Here is a 21,752-nt window from a genome sequence, read left to right as displayed (position 1 = left end):
TAGGTTGATGGGATTTTTTCACAGTGAATCATGTTCTTAGAAAGGCTAATGAGTCAAGATATCAGCTTGTAATCATTTACTTGATGACTAGGTATATACTCTAACTTGAAGTCACACAGCTTTTCAGCAGGAAAAGTGACTCATGATTACTATACAAATTACTAATATGCAATTGTTATTTACAGATAATGACATATAAAGTTTTCTGTATGTAAGGCAAGAGACAGCAAATAACTTTAAAAAGAAATGAAGGCTAGCCTCTATTTTCAGACACAATGATATTAGCAATATTGGTAACATTATCAGTTTGGCTGGATTTACACAGATCAACATGAGAATGATTGAAAACCCCAATGGATTTTAGCACTTCTGAAGGGTAGAGATTAAATGTGCATCAGCCATATTTCCACTCAAACAAACAAAAAAATCTAACAGTGAAGCAGACAAATGTTCTTTGTTGATCTATGATAGCCATCTAAAATAACATAAAAAGTAAACTACACATAAAGGCAAGATTTAAAAGGTAAATGACAGTAGGGGGAAGTCTTTGTCTTGTATGCTATAGTAATGGTACATTCTGCAGAAAGCATTTTTTCTCTCTGACAGAACATTTAACACATCAATAGTAAAACACATTCTGGGACATTGTGTGGACAAATTCTACAGATTAAGTATAGTGATTTCGATGAAGTTGATTTATGTCAACATACCCAAGTCTAGGATACTTTTATAAAGGTCAGATAAGAAACATAGCTGATCATATGATGGCAGAATGAAAGAAAGGAATAAATATTTTACTGTCCTATTCATCTTTCTATATAATATGAATAAACCTTCAAAATACTTATGTGGACAGAAAAGCAAACTGACGTGTCTCAACTTCTCCTGTAGTTATTGTAAATCCAAGATGTTCTTCATCACTGCTAAAATATACCTATACGGTGAGTGAAGAACTTCTTTAAACCTCAATTTCCAGTGAAGTTCCTGACAAGAGAAACCAAAAGACCAGAGAGGTAATTCCAAACAGTAACTGCTCATACTCTTTCTTGAAATGTCCAGTCTTGGGGAAATGTTGAATAACCACATTCTCCTTTTTACCTGCTTTGGTACTGAAACAATGCATGCATGATCTAGCACAGTTATGAAAAACCTGCTCTTTTGTATGGAGGGAGCCCAAACAAATGCTTCAAAACAAACTAAATTAATGTCAATTTGTTCATCATTCATGTACAATAAATAACACTATTCTATCATTTGATGAGTGAGATACTACGCATTAAATATGAATGGCAGAATCAACTCTATAGGGAATAAAGGAAGATTTTTGTTGATATATCATCTCATTGACATAGTGTACATGCATCGTTTTTATGTATATCATTAAAATATTTGCAAAGAAATGACCAAGGATGTAAAAAGCAGCAAGGTGAAGGCGTGACACTGTTTTGTAATAACCACAACATATTTAATCTATTGTTTGTAAATACATTCTTTAATCAATTCACTTAGCTTTTCTATCTGAAAAGTATTTTTGATTTAATCATGACTTTTGTTGCATGTTTACTATTCATAAAACTTATGTGAATTGAATTCTGCCTGAGAGAACTATTATTGCTGATTATCTTCTTTCTTTTGTTCTATTTTTTTCTGGGATAGCTGCCTTTATTAAAGAAATAAAAAAAATTAGTTGAATGAATTAGAAACAAATGTATTATATTTTTGTCCATGGATAAACTGACATTTCAGGTGCATATAGATATTCACATGAAAAAGGGAACTAGAAAATAGTTACACAGAGAAGGGATCATATATGAGATCATGAATAGAAATGAAGTGTTATTAGACAGAATATCACATTTGTAATAATCATAGAAAATGTTATGATAACTAAGTTAAATTCATTTCACCTAGCTTTAGTTGCCTAAAAGATGATGTGTGGTCTAATGCAGTCTTCTTAAAGTCAATTAAATGAGGAAGACACTCCCAGTTCTGGAAACAGAAGTCTATGGTAGATGAAATAATTGCCCTTCTGTAGATGCTTCTTTATCTCTGTTGCCTGTTGATGCAAGTTGGATGACTAAAACTGGAAAACTAAAGTTAGGTCAGATAAATTCAGTCAAGTCTGACTTTAGGGAATTTCAAAAAAGGTTAGTGCGTGTAACCGAGAGAGAACTGGATCTATTTTACCTGTGCAACTAAGAAATGTAAGTAATCCAAAACAGATACCTAGATGATCAAGTCAGGTTAAAGATCTTCAAGACAGCACATCCATGATATACGTTGATGATATACATCCACGATATACAGTTGGACTCTAGATAATATTATTTTACCCTTAGTGCAGACAGCATGTTGGCACATACTACTGAAGATGTGCCATAATACTGCTTATCATGACAATGGTCTTTGGCTATAGAAGTCATAAAATGACCTTCTATCAGTCCTTTTCTGCTTTAAGACTCATGGAGGTTTAGAGGGGCTCTCAGATGCCCCTCACTCCTTGCAGAAGATTGTGCCTGTTGTGCAAGAGAAAATGTATATTAAAAGGAATTCTACCGAACTCCCAACTCTCCTGTCGTTCCATTTTTTGATAATGCATTTATCTTACCTTCTATCAGCTTCCCCGTCTGCTCTGCATTGCCCCCAGGCAAGATCTTGGCAATGTAAGCTCCAGTTTCCCCACTGCTTCCTGGAATTTCTTTCCCACCTACAACTCGGATTCCCAGTCCATTGCCTGTGATCAAAAGAAAGAGAAAACTTTAAACAAAGATGAAACAATGAATAATTCATGGGAAATAAAGAGAGAGAATAACTCATCAGAGGTTACTGAAGGATAACTGAAGAATATACTGAAGAATATACTGAAGAATATATTGAAGAATAACTTCTGCCTATGGTTGGAAGATTAAGGTTAACTGCAGTCCTATCCAGCACTTTCCCAAAGAGTTAACTTTGGGTAGAAGTGTTTCAGTGAAGGAAAGGATCTTCTTGAGTAACTACTATATGACTGACATAACACAAATAACTGATTCACTAAAAATTACATTGAAGCCAATCCTACCTTCTTCAGTCAGCCTTACTGTACTGCAAAGGGACTATTTCCATGGCAAACCTATTTCAAGCAAACCATAATTTGCAGTATTAATTAAATTGCATTAAATTGCTAGATATCCATGTGAAGTGTGGATAGCTTTATCATATGTCTAAAACACACATGCAATTTAGCTGAAAAATTATACTATCTGAGCTTTTAGAATCACATAAATATGGAGACTAAAATCATTGAGCTCCAGCAGCACTGTATGTACATTTACATGAACGTATATGTGGCAGATGCTATTATTTTTCTTAAATATTTGCTTTTAATGGACATCTTTTACATCAAGGGATGTACAAACTATCAAAATGGAAAAAGCCTACAATAGGTCTGTGTAAAGCATCATCAAATCTAACATATTTTCTCCCTTTTTAAAAAATAACAAAGATGAAAACAATTTGACCACTCTGATTATTTTAGCTGGAGAGAAGCAGATTACTAATCTCCCTTATGTACAGAAAAATGAGAATGAAAATAAAGTTAAAAAATAGCCTCATAAAGCTAATCTTATTCATTGCCAATTTTTTGTGCTATCTTGCTTTTCAAAAAAATACTTCCTATACAAGAAAAACAAATTTTCTTCTTTGAAAAGGAGGAAAATTTCATATGAGATGATTCACACTTTGATCTGGGAATGTAAAGGCTGATTTTCCCATGTTTACTGTAATGGCTAAATAATTAATTTTCAATTTATTAATTTAATAAGCCAAACCTGCTGAGTGATTAGACTAATCATCTATAGGAAACTCACCACACAATCTCTTTGCCAAGCTTTATCTTTTTAGATTAAGGTTTTTCCTCATAATGCTATTAGTGTTTGATAAATCAGCCCTGAGTTTGTTTCAGAAGCAAAATAGCCACATTGAGTTTCTGGGGAAAAAAAAGAAAAAAAAAAAAGCTTCCACTAGTTTTCCTATCCCGTTTTAGTTAATCTGTATCTTTTATGCCTCAGCTTTCCTCATAATTGCATGTTAGACATTTTCCAAACAAGCATTTTCTTTTCCTTCGGAAGATGCCTGCTGTTCAGATCCACGCATGGATCCTGTACAGCACAATATAAAGGTAAGGAAAGCCATGATAGACTTATGGCTTAAGGGGTTTAGCAGGAATTACTTAACATGGCAACAGCTCATTCCACCACTGCAAGCCTAGACCAAAATGCTGTATTTCTCTAATATACTGATAAAACAGGTGGGTGAGAGCAACCAAGGGGAAAAAAAAAAAAAAAAAAAGATGAAGAATTAAAAGGAAATATATGAGTATTGTTCTTACAGCATAGTAATTAGAGTACGTAGGTACATTTAATGCAGAGATGAACACACTCCTATATAAATCAAGCAGTATACATTGCTGGAGCATGCAAAAGGTTCAGCTACACAACTAATGGTGCAGGCTGGTGGCACCTCAGATGATAGGTACAGATGACTCTTGGGGAGATGGTTAGATCTACATTTTGTGTCCTAATGTAACACAATTAGGGTGGGGATTCAGTGATGGGATGACCACTGGTAATTTGCTATCAGTATACAGAACTTTTAGTGAATGATTTCAGTGTGGGCTGATGGCCAAGGATGAGTTTCAGGGGTTTTGTGGGAATAAGCCATGATATGGTTGTGGGCTAATGTATGATAAATGGTAAGATAGACCTTGAGTTTATAGAAAGGAAGATCAAGACTCTTTGGAGACCAGATCTTGTACTGTTTATCCACCATAGTGTGTAACAGGAGAAATTGCCTTTGGTATGGTACTACTGGGAGTACAGGTAGGAGTTTTGTACACATATCTTGAACATAATTCACCTCTAGATTATATTTATATCCAAGTTTGAGACAAAGTTTAGATCTGTCATATAAACCCATTTCAGAGTCTGCATTTTTGTTTTACCTACGTGGTAATATTTAGTCTTGAGACTTTCAGAACACATAAGAGATTTAGGGAATATGTAAACTCAACCCTATGACAACATGAACAATATCTCTGTAAGTTACAACTGTATGAAGATTTCACATAGCAAGAATGTCCTCTCAAGTTTACTTTGTTTTTTTTTGCCCAGTGTAACTTTGCTGGTTCAAAAATTCACTACAAAAAGCTGTGCAGGCATGTCTAAGAATCTTCAGTAGGAGTTGTGAAAACTCAGAGGATAGCATGAAATTTGCTAAGTAAGTTTCTTGAAATTTTTGCTAAAAATTTTAGTCAATTTGGCCCCTCTCTACATGTTTATCTTCTTTTTTGTAATTTGAAGACCAGAGCAATATCTTTAAGGAAGTCAGCTTCTTGTAAGACTTTCACCTGAAAATGTAAAGTAATGCAAATGTAATACAAAATAATGCAATAATGCAAAATAATGTAAATATTTTTAAGCCTTTTTTTGGACATGACAAGTGAACAGTTGTCTCGCTTTTAACAGCAAATTAAGAATGGAAAAAGTATAAATATTTCAGCTTCTCTAAAAAAAAAAAAGGGACCCATATAATAAACATAAAACAATACCACCTAAATATCCAAGCTAATTACAGGGATGGGAATATAATTAAATTCCTGCTACAAGATATATCCATCATGGTAGTTAATATTCCTTTAATTATAAACTTGGTATGGATGATAATTGATTAACTAAACATATTGCTGCTTGGCTGGTTTCTAACACAAATGATTTGATGTACAGAAAGGACGCTGTGTTTTAAACAAAAGCTATATCAGCACTCTGGGACTGTGCTATGGGAAATTCTAAGATTATTTTTGTTAAGGAGAGTAATTTTTCAGTGTAATTGGAACAAACTGTATAGTTAAATTAATTACTTTATTTCAGTGCAAATTTGAAATTTAGCACTGGTAAAGTTTATTTTTCTTGGCATGACAGGGAAAGCAAACCCATCATTCTAAGGATGGGTCTAAATGTCCTTCACAAAACTTGAAAAATACAGTCTTTTAAAAAAATAAGCACCTCATTGCATAAAGCAAATGTGTACCCTATAAAATAATTGATATATTGGTCCATCCTTAGGACTTCAAAATTCATATGGGCTGCTCTGCACCTTTATCGGAGGACTTCTGATCAAACACTAGTGAAAGACTCCTTAATATGTTACAGATCTGAGTCTCACCACTGGGAACTATTAAGTTCAGCAAATCCAGTAAACATCTATTCTTAGTATAGAACACACACAAACAGCCACACAGTAACTTACTCTTAACCCACACAGTCAACAGATGGATTTTTCAACATATCAGCAGGACTGGACACTTTTCATCACATAGGGGAGCAACTCTACAGGGTCAGAGTTTTCTCACAATGTCCTAGTATGTCTATCTCCGAGAGCTTAATTGTAACAGAATGGCAGAGGTGGTTTGTCATATAAATGAGTGTACAAGACACTTGATTTCAGAGGCAATTCTATGGATTCCTATGCTAGATAACGTTGAAAATCATGGCTGACATATTGGTTCTGATTTTGCAAATCTAAGGTGTTTGTCCATGTTACTGCTAATAAAATAAATTATTTTCCATGCTATTATATAAAGATTTTTATTCCTAGACACTTTGAATAGGCTTGTGATTTTATATTTGCAGGTTTTGGAATTAAATGTATGACTGACATGATGTATTAAGTAGGAGCATGCTTGCTAACGGACAGCCACAGGGTGTGTGGGGGTGTGTGTTTGCATATGTTCTTGTTGCTGGACAAATCAGGAGGTATTTAATTTAATTTGATCTGTTTGCACTAAATTAGAAAATTGTATTCCATTATTATTATTATTATTGTGTTGCACAAATGTTATTAGAAGAAATATTTGTATTTAAATTACAAAATATTCCATTCCTGGCAGTCAGAACTAATGAGTTAGTTTTAGCCCAATGACCTCCAAGTGCTCTGCTCTGGCTGACAAAGAAATATGGCTTGGATGTTGCTGTATTTTTTCATGTGAAGATGGGATTTCAAACTTGTTTATACTGTATTTATTGAAAGTATTGAGTTCACTCCTTCTTTTTGCAGTGGCATTGCCCAATTTATCACCTTGAATGCAGATAGTTTAAAAATATTATCAATCATATTCTTTCTCAGATCTCTTTTCCCTTGTTTTTTTGATTATTTTTTTTAAGTTTTGAGTCTTAATTTCTATCTCTCAGATTATTTTGATATAACCAGACATGAATCTTTCAATTTTAGATTTTCAGATTAACAAACCACTAGTTTTTTCTTTGGAAGACACAGGAGCATTTAACCGTCAGAAGGCGAATCACCATGCTTTGAATGAGAGAGGGCACCTTTCTGAACTCTGAATATTGATTTCTATGGAAGATATCTTCAGGAAAACATCTCTTCAAAGGGAATTCTACACATTTAAGATCCAATCCTTTTTAGGATGCTTGAAAGCTAGAAGACTGCTAATTAATTGCAACTGTTTTTCCTGATCCCCCATGGCTGTGATCCTACTCGCCATCTAATCTTAACTGAGCCTTCAGATGCAGCACATAAGCAAAAAAAGCCCCGCAAAACTCCCACAACCCCAAACCCAAAAAGCCTAATGCTAAACTTTAACAAGATAGATTATGCAACTAATTTCATTTTATACTTTGATAACAAACAAATATGGATACTAAATCATTACAGTTAGCTTTGAGCCACTGGTATATATACCTGAAAATACAAACTTAGAAGCTTTAGGTCACCTGCTTAGTGGATGAAGGGAAGGCTATGGATGTAGTTTTTCTGGATTTTAGTAAGGCTTTTGATACTGTCCCTCACAGCATCCTTCTGGACAAGTCGTCCAACTGTGGGATGAGCGGGTTCATGATGCACTGGCTGAAGGGCAGAGCTCAAAGGGTTGTAGTGAATGGGGCTACATCTGGCTGGTGACTGGTCATCAGCGGTGTTCCTCAGGATTCAATTCTAAGACCAGTTCTGTTTAATATATTTATCAATGACCTGGATGCAGGACTTGAATGCACCATTAGGAAGTTTGCTGATGATACCAAACTGGGAGGTGCTGTTGACTTTCTTGAGGGACAAGAGGCTTTGCTGAGGAATCTAGATAGGTTGGAGCATTGGGCTAATAATTAGTGGGATGAAATTTAACAAGTCAAAACGCCAGAACTTGTACCTAGGACAGAGTAACATTGGGCACAAGTATAAATTGGGAGAGGAGTGGCCCTGCAGAAAGGGATCTGGGGGTGCTGGTCGACAGCAGCTCAATATGAGTCAGCAGTGTGCCCAGGCAGCCAAGAGAGCAAACCACATCGTGGGGTGCATTAAACACAATATAACCAGCTGGTGAAAACAGGTGATCATCCCACTGTGTTCAGCATTGGTGTGGCTTCACCTTGAATATTGTGTGCAGTTCTGAGCCCCACAATTTAAGGATGTGAAAGTCCTTGAATGCGTCCAGAGGAGGGTAACAAAGCCGGTGAAACGGCTGCAAGGAATGACCTATGAGGAGTGGCTAAGGACTTTGGGTTTGTCTAGTTTGGAACAATGGAGGCTGAGGAGTGGGCTCATCGCTCTCTACAGCTTCCTGAGGAGGGAAAGTGGGGAGAGAGGTGCTTAGATTTTCTCCCTGGGATCCAGTGATAGTATGCGTGGGAATGTTCAAAACTGCATCAAGGGAAGTTTAGACTGGACACCAGGAAGCATTTCTTTACCGAGAGGGTGGTCAGACCCTTGAACAGGCTTCCTAGAGAGGTGGTCGATGCCCCCCGGCTTATCAGCATTTAAGAAGCATTTGGGCAATGCCCTTATTAACAAGCTTTAACTTCTGGTCAGCCCTGAAGTGGTCAGGCAGTTGGATTAGATGATCATTGTAGGTCCCTTCCAACTGAAATTGCTCCATTCTATTCTATTCTAGTTTTAATGAAGATTTCAAATGTCTAATAAGTGACGAGTTACTTTTGAGAGAAATCCATACTCGGAGAAAAATATTAATAAAACTGAATGGTCAATAGATTTTTTGATTTTTGACAACCTACTTTGTGACTTTCAAAAGGACACTTCACTTGTCATTTCCTATCCTTCCAGACATCAGAAACTGTTTTAGTGCATATTCATTATATATATACACACACATATATATAAAAAAATGTATATTTGAGTAGTGCCCAACAACTTGACACGAATAAATTCTGTCATTGGTGACGTGGTAAGCATCATTGCAAAAGTATTTTAAAAATTGATCAATCTATCTTCCTTAATTCCACCATTAGGTACTTTGTGTTCAATTAGACTTCTTTATTCTGAGTTCGTGTCGCTCAGTGTATCTCAGACCACTGTGAAATCATATCCCTTTGTACATTTCGCTCTATCACAGTAGCAATACAGCAGAAAGACTATAATTTATTTTGCTGGAGTAGGCTGACCATAACCTGAGCTCTGCAATTACAATTTGTTCATTTTTATCCATTATGGAGATAATAAAGACCAGATTGCTGCCAATCTGCTGATTTTGCTCTGGTCACAGGGAAGGTCATGAAATCTATCGTTTTACTACTTTGTGAGCAGCTCCACTACAGTCATTAGAGTATAAACAGCCTAGATTTCTTGGAATTATTTCAGCACCTAAGCAATGATTAGACTTGCCTTTCCGAACAAGTGTCAATAACCCCTTACATAAGTTACAGGTTAAAAAAAAAATGGAAAAAAGAGCAGAGAAAAACTGGGTAATTCAAGGCATACCAGGCTTTTGCAGGTGGTTCTGCCTTCACACAAAGGTGAAAATTAAGTTTCCAGGGTTGTTTTCTCTTATAAAAGTACATAGAATTCCAGCACCAAATGCAGGGACTGATACTTTTTAATTCTTGGATAAGTTCCATACAGCAGCAACAACTTCAACACGGGCAGGAGAATGCAGGCACATGACCCAGAAGCTCTGTGCAAACATTGTTCATGTGCTAACTCAAACAAATGTTTCCTCTGGGCTAATTTTTCAAAGTATGAAACCATTTGTCTATCTAATTAGATGAGCAAAGAAAGTAAAGAAGCAATTAGAATGTACAACAGATTTTCAGTAATCACACATGAGTCTCTGCGAATTGGCACAGGAAACTGTAAGTATGAGCGTCCGCAGCAATCTGACTCTTGTCACAGAAATAGAGCTACATGAACTTTTAATAGGCTTTTAAGTGACTTAATGTTTAAGAAATATATTTAAAAAACAATACTGATTTGGATTTCTAAGAGCATAAGAGCATAACCTTCAAGATGGTAGTTGAAAATCACTATTTATTTCTGTAAAACCATGGTCGTTTTACCACCTTTGGATATTATGTGCTTTGGTACTGAAACTATGCATAAGTAAAATGGGAAAAAAATGAAATGGGCTTAAGCTGCAAAATCCAGATGAGGGCCACAACATATGTGTCTGAGCAGTTTGAAATGGAAGATATGTTTAAATCTCAAAATAAAGATTAAGTGTTGTGTTTCAGATCCATGAGCCAATGCACAGACATAGCACTGAGGGAGGTAAAAAACCCAAATATAGTTTTCATCACTTTCTAACAATACTTCAGAAAACAAAATTCAAAACCAGAAGGCTGAATCATAGCAAGGAAGCACAAGGGTGACCTTTTTTGGGCAAAGTCCAATGGTAGTAATTAGAAAAATGCATGAGGATAAAGAATGAAAATGAGACATTAGGCATGACAGATTTTGCAAGGTGTTAAAATACCATGTCATAGCAATGAGAACATATCAATCAAATCAAACAATACAAAGTCTTCCAACTCTATTTGGCTGTGAACAGAGACTGAACATACCTTCCTCCTGTGTTGCTTTACTAGACATTATCTCCCCATTCCTCCTCCAGCCTTATCTAGACCAGACATATGCTAGGGTGCTGGTAGGCCCTTATCTGCGAGAACAATTTTACACCACGTTCCATTGTCTGTATGAAACAGAATTTTCAGCCACAGAGAAAACAATGATGACTTCTCTTTGGAGAGTTCAGACTTAAAAGCCCCATGAAGAAATGCAAGCTATTTATTTAGATATCATAGCTGTGATAAAAGCACTCTGTAAAGTCTGGAGAACAGACAAAAAGGAACCATGACAAAGCAAACAAACCCAAGTCAGATCAGGCACTTGGAAAGCAGCAGGAAAAGTAATGTGTATAATAAAATCCAGGCTAAAATTTTATTGGCATTATTATTCCTATACAATTCTCTGGAATACATAACATGATGAGCCATATCAGAGCTTGATACTCTCAATAGGTACAAAATTTTCAAGATTGTGCTCAGGAGAATTGTTTTGGTGCTTTCTAATGAAATTAGCTTAAATGAAGTTGTTTCCTAGAAACATGATTAAGCCTACTCAGTTATTGCACTTCTTGGCCATTGGCAATTAAAGCATAAAATATACATGAAGCCAAATCCTGAGCTGATGAAATTCAGATATATTGCAGTCATTTTAATAGCACAGCATTAATTTATATCAGCTGTAAATCTGCTTCATGCTGATTTGCACACTGGTTATCATCCTGAAGGATCATAAAGTGTTTTATGAATTAACATCTTGGAACACTTATATCTACTTGAAAACAGGATACAGGTCTCTTTTTTTTTGGATGATCTGTCACATCAGAATCTATGGTGTCATCTATGGTAGACTGTAGATTTAAATATATAAAAGACCTGTAGGCACTGAGAACTATCTGTGTTTACTGATAAACACCAACGGCTCAATAGATGCCACTGACTGACAGCTGAACATCATTGTTTAAAATGTTAGCTTTGGACTCTCCCATCCGTATCAGCTTTGGTATTTAAGAAACAGCAACAGAATTAATGTAAATATAATAGGATATAATATTATACAATAGGTAAGACATACAGGTGTATACGCTGGCTATAATATAATGCATAAACAAAAGCCTTTAGGAAAAGAGTAGTTTCCCATTAAATGCAAAGAAGCAATCACTGCTTCACAAAGTGGCTGAACCACAGACTGTTGGAAGCTGTGAAAATATCGCCCTGTGTTTACTCTGGCCTTATATTCTTAAATACCTTCTGTCAGAGACATGAAAAAGGGCTAAACAAACCTTATGTCTGACCTAGTAAGACTGTTCATATGTTTAATAAATTTGGAAAAATTGTGCTGTCTTCAATAAACAGTGATGATTACTACACCTGCTAAAAATTGTGTCCAGGGTGTAGTGTAGACTTGTCATGCAAAGTCATGCTATGGTCATGCTAAGAAAGAAGCAAGAAACACATTCCTTTCCTTCATTTTGCATTACTTCTCCAGTCATCGTGGTGCATTGATATTTGGGGAGCAGAAAGGCTGTATCATAAATTCTTTTTATGAGGCTGGTAAACTGGCAGACTGGGTAAAGAGAAACATCACTCCACCCTATCACCTACTGGACAGTAGTTGATGCTATCTATGCTGATGCTATCCTAAGGCAGGATATGTCAATGGTGACATTGTTTTCTTAAACATATATGTATATGCAGACATAGTGACCTTATTCACTGTACACTTACGCTCTGGAGCACCTCGAGACTTTTTAGCAAAGGCTAGAAAGACCATCCAGTCTTGGTCTTGTCAGGACTGCATTAGTCAAAATATGACCTGCACCATTCTCCATCTGCTCTGAATTTCCTCTCCCTTCTTTGTCATTGTGTTCTTGCCCACAGAGCTTTATTTAGTGAGCAGGCCTGTATCTAACCACATACACCCTCTTTCCCATTCTAAAATAGAAGGACTTTTAAGCAAGTCACCAAATACCTCAGATTTACACATCTTAATAGCTATAGATAAGTGCAGTGGGGAAAAAGACTTTATATCTTGTATTAACCTCCCCTGTTTTAACTTCTGCCCATTGCCTCTCATCCTCCTGCCATGTATCACTGTGAAGAGCCTGGCTCCCTCTTGTTGACAAGCTCCTCATCGGTACGGGATGGCTGCTGTTAGATCCCCCCAGAAACCGTCTCCTCTTCAGGCTGAACAAGCCCTGTCCTTCAGCTTCTGCTCTCAGCAGCCACCCCGATGGCCCTCTGCTGTGGCCCTACTCTCTCCCATTTGTCCATGTCTGGCTCATGTCTCACCCAAGTGACTGTCCTGCACAAAGGAATCGACTGATACAGTGCTGCATGGATATCTGTCATGAATGGGGAAGAATCTGTGGAACTATAAACTGTAAAATACCATTCTTCCAAAGCAAGTATTACCTGCAATCTTAATTCTTTGCAAAAAACCTCTGAACTTTCCTTCTTTTCTTAAAGAGGAAGACAGTATCTGGTTTTGGCCTATAATTCATTGAAAACATTGTAATATTCATAGAAATTACACAAAATAAGTGAAGGAATTGTAGTTCCTCTGTTGTTAAACTTCAAATTAACTTTTGACTCATTGCTTGGGAAAGATCCTAAGCTGGCAACAGCGGAGACAGAAGCTTATGGTTTGTTCTCAGAAGAGGTATCACAGAGCAGCAATTCAGACTGTCCCCAGGAAGGATTGTGTGGCCATTTGACAGTTCATTTCTTACAACCATTCAATCTGTGGATACAGGCTAGGTTTGTGTTTGGAAATAGGAAACTATCTGCTAAGACACATGTTGAGACCTTCAGTTCATTGCACGGTGCTCTTTCCCTGATGACATCAGTCACTGCTGAATGAGGTTAGTAAATGCATCCAATCATTTCTCATCTAAGTTGGGTTTAAACTCCCATCTTTAAGTAATGAAGTAATTTAAGTAATGCCTTAATTCTGTTGTACCCAGCTTAGGATGGTAATAAAATAATAATTAAAAAAAGACAAAAAGAAGGAAGCAACATAGAAAAATGACTTTTCCACATTTTAAAGAGTGGGAGTTGACAAAATGATTTTCAGTTGGTTTTCTTTTCTTTTTTTTTTTTTTTTAATAGACATAAATCTCATAAGACTTGGCATGTCACATCTTATTTGTGATATACTCATTTGATGTCTCATATACAATTATTATTTCTTATAATAACTCAACTACTGAAAAAGGAAAACAGCATATGAATTAAGTGCATAGTAATTTACTAGTTAGCTTGTTGTTTGTTGAAATTAACTCTTCAAAATGCAGGGGGTTTTGTGAGATAAAGATGATTTATTTACCTGCATAGTTTGTTCCTTTAAATACTGCAGTCTTCGCTTCTGTGCTAAGAAAATTATATGATAATTTTTTTCTACCCACTAGAAGAAGCTGTCAAATGAGGGAAATTTTCAGTCTTTTCTGAGAAAATGGTATATTCTCAAGTTAATGACTATTGCTGTCAAAGACAACAACAAGCAGCAAAATACAACTATTTTTTTACAGAAAGCAAAAAGTTTCTGACCTAACACACAAATTAGTACTTTCTTTGATATATCTTAAACTTTTGCCTCATTAAACTGTATCTCTTTTAGAAAAAAATGTATATTGTAGTGAATATGGGAGCTGATTTTTTTTTTTTTTTTTTTTTTTTTTTTTTTTTGGTGTGAGAAGAAAATTAATCTAATTTTGGAGTGCCTATCCTCAGACAGTTTTGGCTTCATCAGCCTTGACTATCTAATGCCAGCTTCACTCCCTTTCTTGATGAACACATTTCTTCAGGAATGACAACACTTTCTGGCAAACTTTAGGTTATTTAAAGAAAATTTTGTTGACAACTCCCCTCCTCCAACTTCTTTTTACTGAAGTAAACCAGCAAACAACCATGCAGGCATCAAGTGCATATTACCTGTAAACAATGTGAAAAAAAAAAAATCAGAAGCACAGGTAATGAAGAAGAAAAGTTTCAGTAGATAAATGCTGCACCTCAGTTAGCTTGGTGCAATGATGCTATGAGACAATCAGAACCTCAGAGCACCCTAACAATCCACAAGGAACATTTTCTTTGCCTCAGTGACCTGCAGAATCAGAACATCTTAACCTTAATCATCCTGCATCCAGATTGCCTGGATGTGTACACCTGGTGCACTTCAAAGACCTGTACAAATCTGTGATTAGGTAAATAGTGAATGGAAGGCAATCATTCTCAAAATGTTCCAGCACCCTGCTCTGGAAAGTGCATCCAACACAAATAGGTGTTTGCCTCTTGGTGATGAGGAGCGATGTGGTCCTTTACACAACCAGTCCTCTACAAGTTTTTTTGATTGTTCTATAGCTTCTTTGTACATAAGCCGTATGTGTTCATCTCTTCTAACTTAAGATCGCTACAAGACAAAAATGGTAGTTAAGTTGGTCAACTCATGTTCCCTTTATAATCAATAGAGGAAAATAGCCATATCCAAACTTTATCCAAAAGTTGATTTATTTAAACTATTTCAACCTCCAATTGATTGTCCTTTGTATCTGCCTCGTTCTAGTGTAATGATTAAACCTACGCCTACTTTTGACAGTCAGTATGCAGAGAAGGGAGCACAGGGTCTTCATTTTCTTCTGAGAGTTATTAAGATAATTTATGCCTCACCTGCAAAGTGAAACCTTAAACTGACATTTCTGCATTATTAACATTTTCTAATGTCCTTGACAAGTTGTCTCACCAATGATATATGTCCCTGAATGTCTCGTCTACAAGTTCTTCACGAAAAAGTGCTGACCTGCATTATCTCCAACACAGAGAGATTTCTGGTTTGGCTTCTGTGAAACTCATTCTTATGTGCCAGCTTTTGCCTTGGCTTTCCATGGGAACCTGGGGGCCTGACTTTAACATTCAGTGCCACAGCGATCTGTTCCAGCAGCCTTTTCTGCATGAGAGCTTTATAACCAGTAGACACATTGCCCTTTAAATTACCTCCACTCATCTTAAGATCTTATCAGACATCCTTCAGCAGATGTTCATACACTGAAGACTGCATAAACAACCCAGCTGCCACAAAGGGTTCATGGAAAGTATTTTAAATACACATACCAGTGCTTTTCAAATTAAGTTAGAGAGAAGGCACATAAACATGGAATATATGGTCTGTATCTCTACAAAATGTTTCTAACAAATACAAACATTTGGGGTGGGTTTTTTTGTTTTTTTTGTTTTTTTTTTTTGAAAAGCTGAATGGTATTATGTTCTTTCTAAGATTGCTATTAAGAAACAAACAGACATCTCTCCTTCCCTTTATTTCCATTCCTGCCCTCACTTACTGCCATATGACTTCACTGGAAAATCTCTGATGTTGCCTGGCCGTTACAGCTCTGTTCCCTTCTCTTTATGGAGTTTTACCTTCTGCGCCATGTCTCTGATAAGGAGAGTGTTTGAGGGAATGATGGACATTAATTAGGGATTAAATCCTTCCCCAGTGACAAGTGAATGGTAGTGGAGGGTAGTGGTTTTTGTGCAAAGTATTATCACAGTTTTTCACATTAAACTGAAGAAACAGGTTAAGTAATCTTCTAAGAAAAGAGTATGAGGACAAGAGGTTGGTTACATTTCTCACCTTCTGTTTTTGACTACTATGTTACATTCAACACAGACTGTGACTATATTTAACATGTTTTTAATTGATTAGTAATCACATATTCACCGTACTTCAGTATTCTGCTGTAAGAACTGAATTTGCTGAACTTGCAGGTGAAAAGAACCCTAAATATATAGGGTTATTTATGTAGAGACAAGAGCTTGATATCGGAAAACTCTTTGAATTCTCTTCCTCTCTCTCGGGATAAGTACCTCATGAGCTGGTATGCTTGCAGAAGTGTGGTGTTGTGTGATGGAATTAATAATCCTTATGGAGAGTATGAAGCATCTCTGACGTGTGTGCAGCATTACAGCTACCCTGATATCCCCTTAGCAGTTTCACTGAAATCACTGCTGAAGTGAACATTAGGGATGCAGTCTTCTGCCCACAGTGTAATTCTCTTCTTTACTATAAAGTTCACAGTTTTTTCTGAATTGCTTCTCTGTTTTCTTTCACCAGAACTGAAGAGGATGTTCCACAACACGAACAGGCTGGCTGCTCAAAGGTACATTTTGCTCCCTGGAAACACAGAATATCCTGCCTTTGGAAACGGAAGAATTACTTGTGACTCAGCCTAAGTGAGGCAAAGCAGTGAAAATTACCTTTGACTGAGCGCACTCATTGTACCTATTGACCTACGGAGATGTGTCTGCCTTCTTGTTTTTTCATACCTTGTGCCTAAACCACTTTCTGATCAGGAATAACACAATTCAAGTCTTCATCTTTGCAACATTTCCAAAGGCATTGCCAAAGGTCTCATTACCTTCAACAGCCATGTCCTCTCTTCACTTTTTCAAATATAACTATGACGTGTTAAAAAACAGAAGAGAAAATGCTGGCAGTGTAAAACAGTGCTTATGCTGCTCTGCCGATGGATCCAAAAGGAACAAGGGATTCTCGGTGAAAACAAACAGTGAGTTTCTGGAGCATTAAATACTGCTATATTATCATTCACTGATCACTGCCATCATTGCTTTGGCACCTCAGCATAACCATGATGCCAATACTGTTTTTAAAAAAATTGCAAGTTATTAATCACTCTTTGCAGAGAAAATCCTTGGCAATTCCTTCACATCGATCAGCATTGCCTGAGGAGGGGACATTGCACACCTTGAAAAGAAGAGCTGTGAGTTCTAGATGATGGCATACACTAAAAAACCAAGAACTCTCAAGAGAGAGGCCGGCTAGTGAGTATACATTTATTTCTCATTCAGAGCTACTATTCTCTTGCCATCACAATTTTGGCGTGGTTTCTCATTTTTTAAACACCTCATTCACATGCTAAAATTTGCAGTAAATGTTTTTATGTGCAGAATTATGCCAGATGATGTCAGAGGCATCAAAGGCATCTGTACCTTGGAGCCAGTTTTCAGTAATCAAGAAAGCAAATAAACAGAATGCATGTGCACATAATATGTAGTGATACAGCCAGAATTTTAAATGATTTAGTACTACTCTTATTATTGATATTCACAATGTGACAATTTCTGGATCCATAATCAGGCAGTAACCTCCACTATGGTAAGTATGTGATCTTGGAAGCTCTATGGAATTCAAAGTATAATGGTGATATTAGGATGAAATTCAAGCTTGCACTATAGTTACAGCTGTGGTATAGCTGGGTACCTGGGCTGACCCAGCACACTGAGTCATTAATGCTCAGGGTGGCCCAGGAACTCCCCAGTGAGATGAGGTGATGGGCTGAACCCCTGGACAGCTTCCCAGCAAAGCAGCTGATCAACAGTTACGGGAGTTCTCCAAGTGGGAATTATGGACAGTTTGGGAGATTTCCCCATGTAGCTCTTGCTGTGTACACACCAGTTAAGATGATACACTCTGTATACTTAAGATGTGTTCATTAATTCCCTGAGAGGAGAACCTGTCAGTCTCAGGCACCTCCCCAGGCAGCTCCTGCTGTTGAACTGACCAAACTGCACATAGATCATTTCAATCAGTAGAAACTGTTCTTGCATGTGCAGAAACGATCGCATAGGCTGTTGTGCATAGCTAAGACAGTGGATGGTTTGTACATACTGTAAGATAATCAGAGACAATGGATGATGCATATACTGTTGTGGTCACCCAGGACCACAGGCCAGCTGGTTTGTAAGAATCCATCAACACAACAGTTCCGGGAGTCTTGTCCGATACAGCTGAAGATGCTCCTGAAAGGATGGCTGCAACAGAGACTCCCATCACCACCTGGACGGTGACTGGCTGGTCTCTTGGAGAGATCTGACTCCCCATGTGAGCTTTATTGAGGGTTGTTGGTTGTATGGTTGAAAAATACTACAATTTCTTCTGGCTCAGGTCCTCCCTGTTGGTACCCTATTCCACCTTTGGCTCTCTTCTTTACAATTTGCATTTAAACCTTTTCATATTTGTAGGGATATCTATATGCACATTGTATGGAAGCATGTCTGTGCAGGTCTCCAAGAGTGTATCTGGGCTAAAACCCAAAAGTATGATTCCAGGTTGTAGACACATAGCCAAGCTTGTTTACTCCAATTAGAATTTAGGTACAACATAGCACAGCTACAGCAGCAAGCAATCCCAGTGTGGGCTACAAAATCTTAGCAGGATCCTGAGTGAACATTTGATGCCGTGTGATCTCACGCCGTTAGTAAATGGGAAGTCAATATCTACACCTTGGTTTCCCAGTCATTGCTTACAAGGCATTTACCCTGATGCACAGTATGTTGCTGCAGTTGCCACTACCAGAGCTAGTCAAGAATTTGGAACAGGCATTTTACATCGCACGAGGGTAAGTAACTTTAGATAGGACAACAGGCCTTCGGCAACATTAAATCATGAGCTATACACAGTTGTGTGGTTGTAATTCCACTTGTTTGTGAGTAAGAGAGCAGCTTGGATCACTCATGACTCATCACCATCTCCAGTAGGATGTCAAGAAGCCCCAACAGACTGCAAGGGCCTGGGGCAGTGGAGGCCGACACAACAGTGGACCCAGCGGCTGTGTTCAGCCTGTGCGGTGTGGGTGGAGGGGTCTTTCTGTATCCTGAAATCATTAGTGGGTGTTATGCTGACTAGCAAGAAAATACCTCATGATATATACAGAACATTCATTTAACACCCTAAATATAAGGTGGATACTGGGGGTGGAAGTGATCAAGATTTTACTGCCAGAAATCCTGTGAAAACAATTATTTAGCAATTCAAGTGAGTTCGTGCCACTTTCTACTTAATGCTCAAGGGAACACCAGAGCTGGCAGTCCGTAATTACTTCTGCACAGAAACAGAGTTTGACACACACTTAGAATTTTTTAAGCGAGTTAAAAAGAAAGTCTGATGGTTTCACGCCAAACCGCTTAAAGCAAGTACCTCTGAAAGAAGACAAACAGCATATTAAAAAAACTTTGAGTTCCTTATCAGTATTTGATGTGAGAAAGAGTGCAATTCCAAAAGCTCAAACGGAACAGACCTTACCTGTGCCAGATCCTGTAACTGGCAGCCTTTTACAATTTGACACATAAAAACAGCGCACTGCGTTCCTGCTCACAGTCCAGGAGGTGAATGAATATAACCTTTGCTTCTTTCATCTCTTTTGCAAGCAGACTCAGACTTACACGAACATTTGTGTTAGCGTTAGGGAAAAGAGAATAAACCTCAAGTCCTGTGATAAATGTCTCTATGTGAAGATATTACAGAAAAGTGGGATCTGACTGTCCTGTTACTCCCCTCTGTAGAATAGTTCCAGTACAGAAAGAATAAAATTCTCGGTTCTGTACATGTTGAACACCTACACAAGCCTATTTTATAGAAACATCTCATACAGATAACATAGAGTTAAATAAAAAGCAACAGCAAAACAGACTGCTCATATGTATAACACAACAGATTTTCCCTCTGTTTTTAATGTCTGTATGGCTTATGTATCTTGAACAGATGTTGTGACCTTTTTTCTGCACTGCTGCTTTCTGTTATAACCAACTAGCAAGATTTAATATGACCACTGAATTTCCTGCTGCATATGACACAAGAACTATTTTTAATACTGCAAATCTTTTGCATGATTCATGCTAATCAAATTAATTATCATGTGTCATAGAGGGTTGTTGTTTTTTACCTGAAACTGTGTGATCCTTTGGGTCTCTCAGTAGTTTGAGCCTTGCATGAGGGAAAATGTACTGCAGGGGCTTCCCATTTATCTGAGGAACACAAATATACATGTCATAAAAAAGATAAACCAACATCAATTGTATCAATAATTTTAGACAGTTGAAACAAAAACAAGCAAAACATTTATTTCATCCAGGGAAATATCACAACTTGAAAATTTCTCCCCCAAGTTTCAAGACATTTGTCAGATGGCAAAATCCTTCTGCAGGGGAATGAATATTTGCTTCCATAAAGCCAGATTCATTTCAAATATGGCTTTAGTTTTGATTTTTATTTCCTAATGACTAGAAAGTGGTCACTGTCTTCTGTAGCTTCTCTTAACATTAATCGTTCATTTGTCCAAGCAATGTTCAAGAGAAGAATGAAATTAAATATAATTCCTGTAATTGTTATAAAATCCTGTTCATGCAGACCTAAAACAAAATGGTGGTTGAATGTGTACACAGCCACGAGTTACTGCTTTAGTTTCAGCAAAACTACATATTCCAATGTACCTCTTGTCATCAAATTTCAAAAGCCTTTTGAAAGACCCAACCTAAAACTTTTAGGACTATATTTTATACGAAAATGTGCAACATTCACCCAGGCTGATACTGGAAAGTGGCAAAGCTGAAAGAAATCCATCTCTACAACATGTCCTAAAGCACCAGGTTTCCCGCTGGGATGGTCCCACGCGCCCCACGAGGCGGGCACAGGAGGGGCCACGCAGCAGGCACCCACCCACCCGCCAGGGACGATCGCCGCGAGCCCTTTGCAGAAAGGGCTTGAGCTGCAACACCAGCACACCTCACAGCTATCACACACCCTCTTTGCCTGCAGTTTTGGCCTTTTGGAAGCAAAGCAGAATCCATCAGCTCTTGGCCTCTGCCATGCTAGTGCCAAGTCTGAGCGCTGCACCCAGACCGAGAGAAGAGAGCGCGGCTGCCTGGGACTGCTCCAGGCTGCGTGTCAACGGGATGAGACCTGGGGGGCAGATTCAAGGAGCCAATGGGACAATATTAATCAGCATGGGTGTGCAGCAGCCTATCAGCAACCTGCTGCCAAGAGTTTATTACTATTATTTATATTTAAGTAGCAGTTAAAAGGATTAACCTCCTCCTGCACTAAGCACTTCAAACCCA

General features: G+C 37.5%; 1 protein-coding gene across 2 annotated transcripts in view; it reads right to left on the bottom strand.

Moving 5' to 3' along the window:
• Positions 1 to 21,752, bottom strand: part of PCLO (piccolo presynaptic cytomatrix protein) — a 378,115-nt gene that overhangs the window by 122,429 nt on the left and 233,934 nt on the right. For both annotated transcript variants that reach the window (XM_075771604.1, XM_075771678.1), the window contains exons 9-10: positions 20,579 to 20,660; positions 2,609 to 2,734 (exon numbers count right to left, since the gene is read on the bottom strand). In XM_075771604.1, the coding sequence (XP_075627719.1) occupies positions 2,609 to 2,734; positions 20,579 to 20,660 (208 nt within the window). The remainder of the gene's footprint in view (positions 1 to 2,608; positions 2,735 to 20,578; positions 20,661 to 21,752) is intronic.

The sequence above is a fragment of the Balearica regulorum genome, chromosome 1, assembly GCF_011004875.1.
Source record: "Balearica regulorum gibbericeps isolate bBalReg1 chromosome 1, bBalReg1.pri, whole genome shotgun sequence".
NCBI lineage: Eukaryota > Metazoa > Chordata > Aves > Gruiformes > Gruidae > Balearica > Balearica regulorum.
The sequence above is the reverse complement of the archived record's forward strand: the minus strand, read 5'-3'. Positions and strand labels throughout refer to the sequence as shown.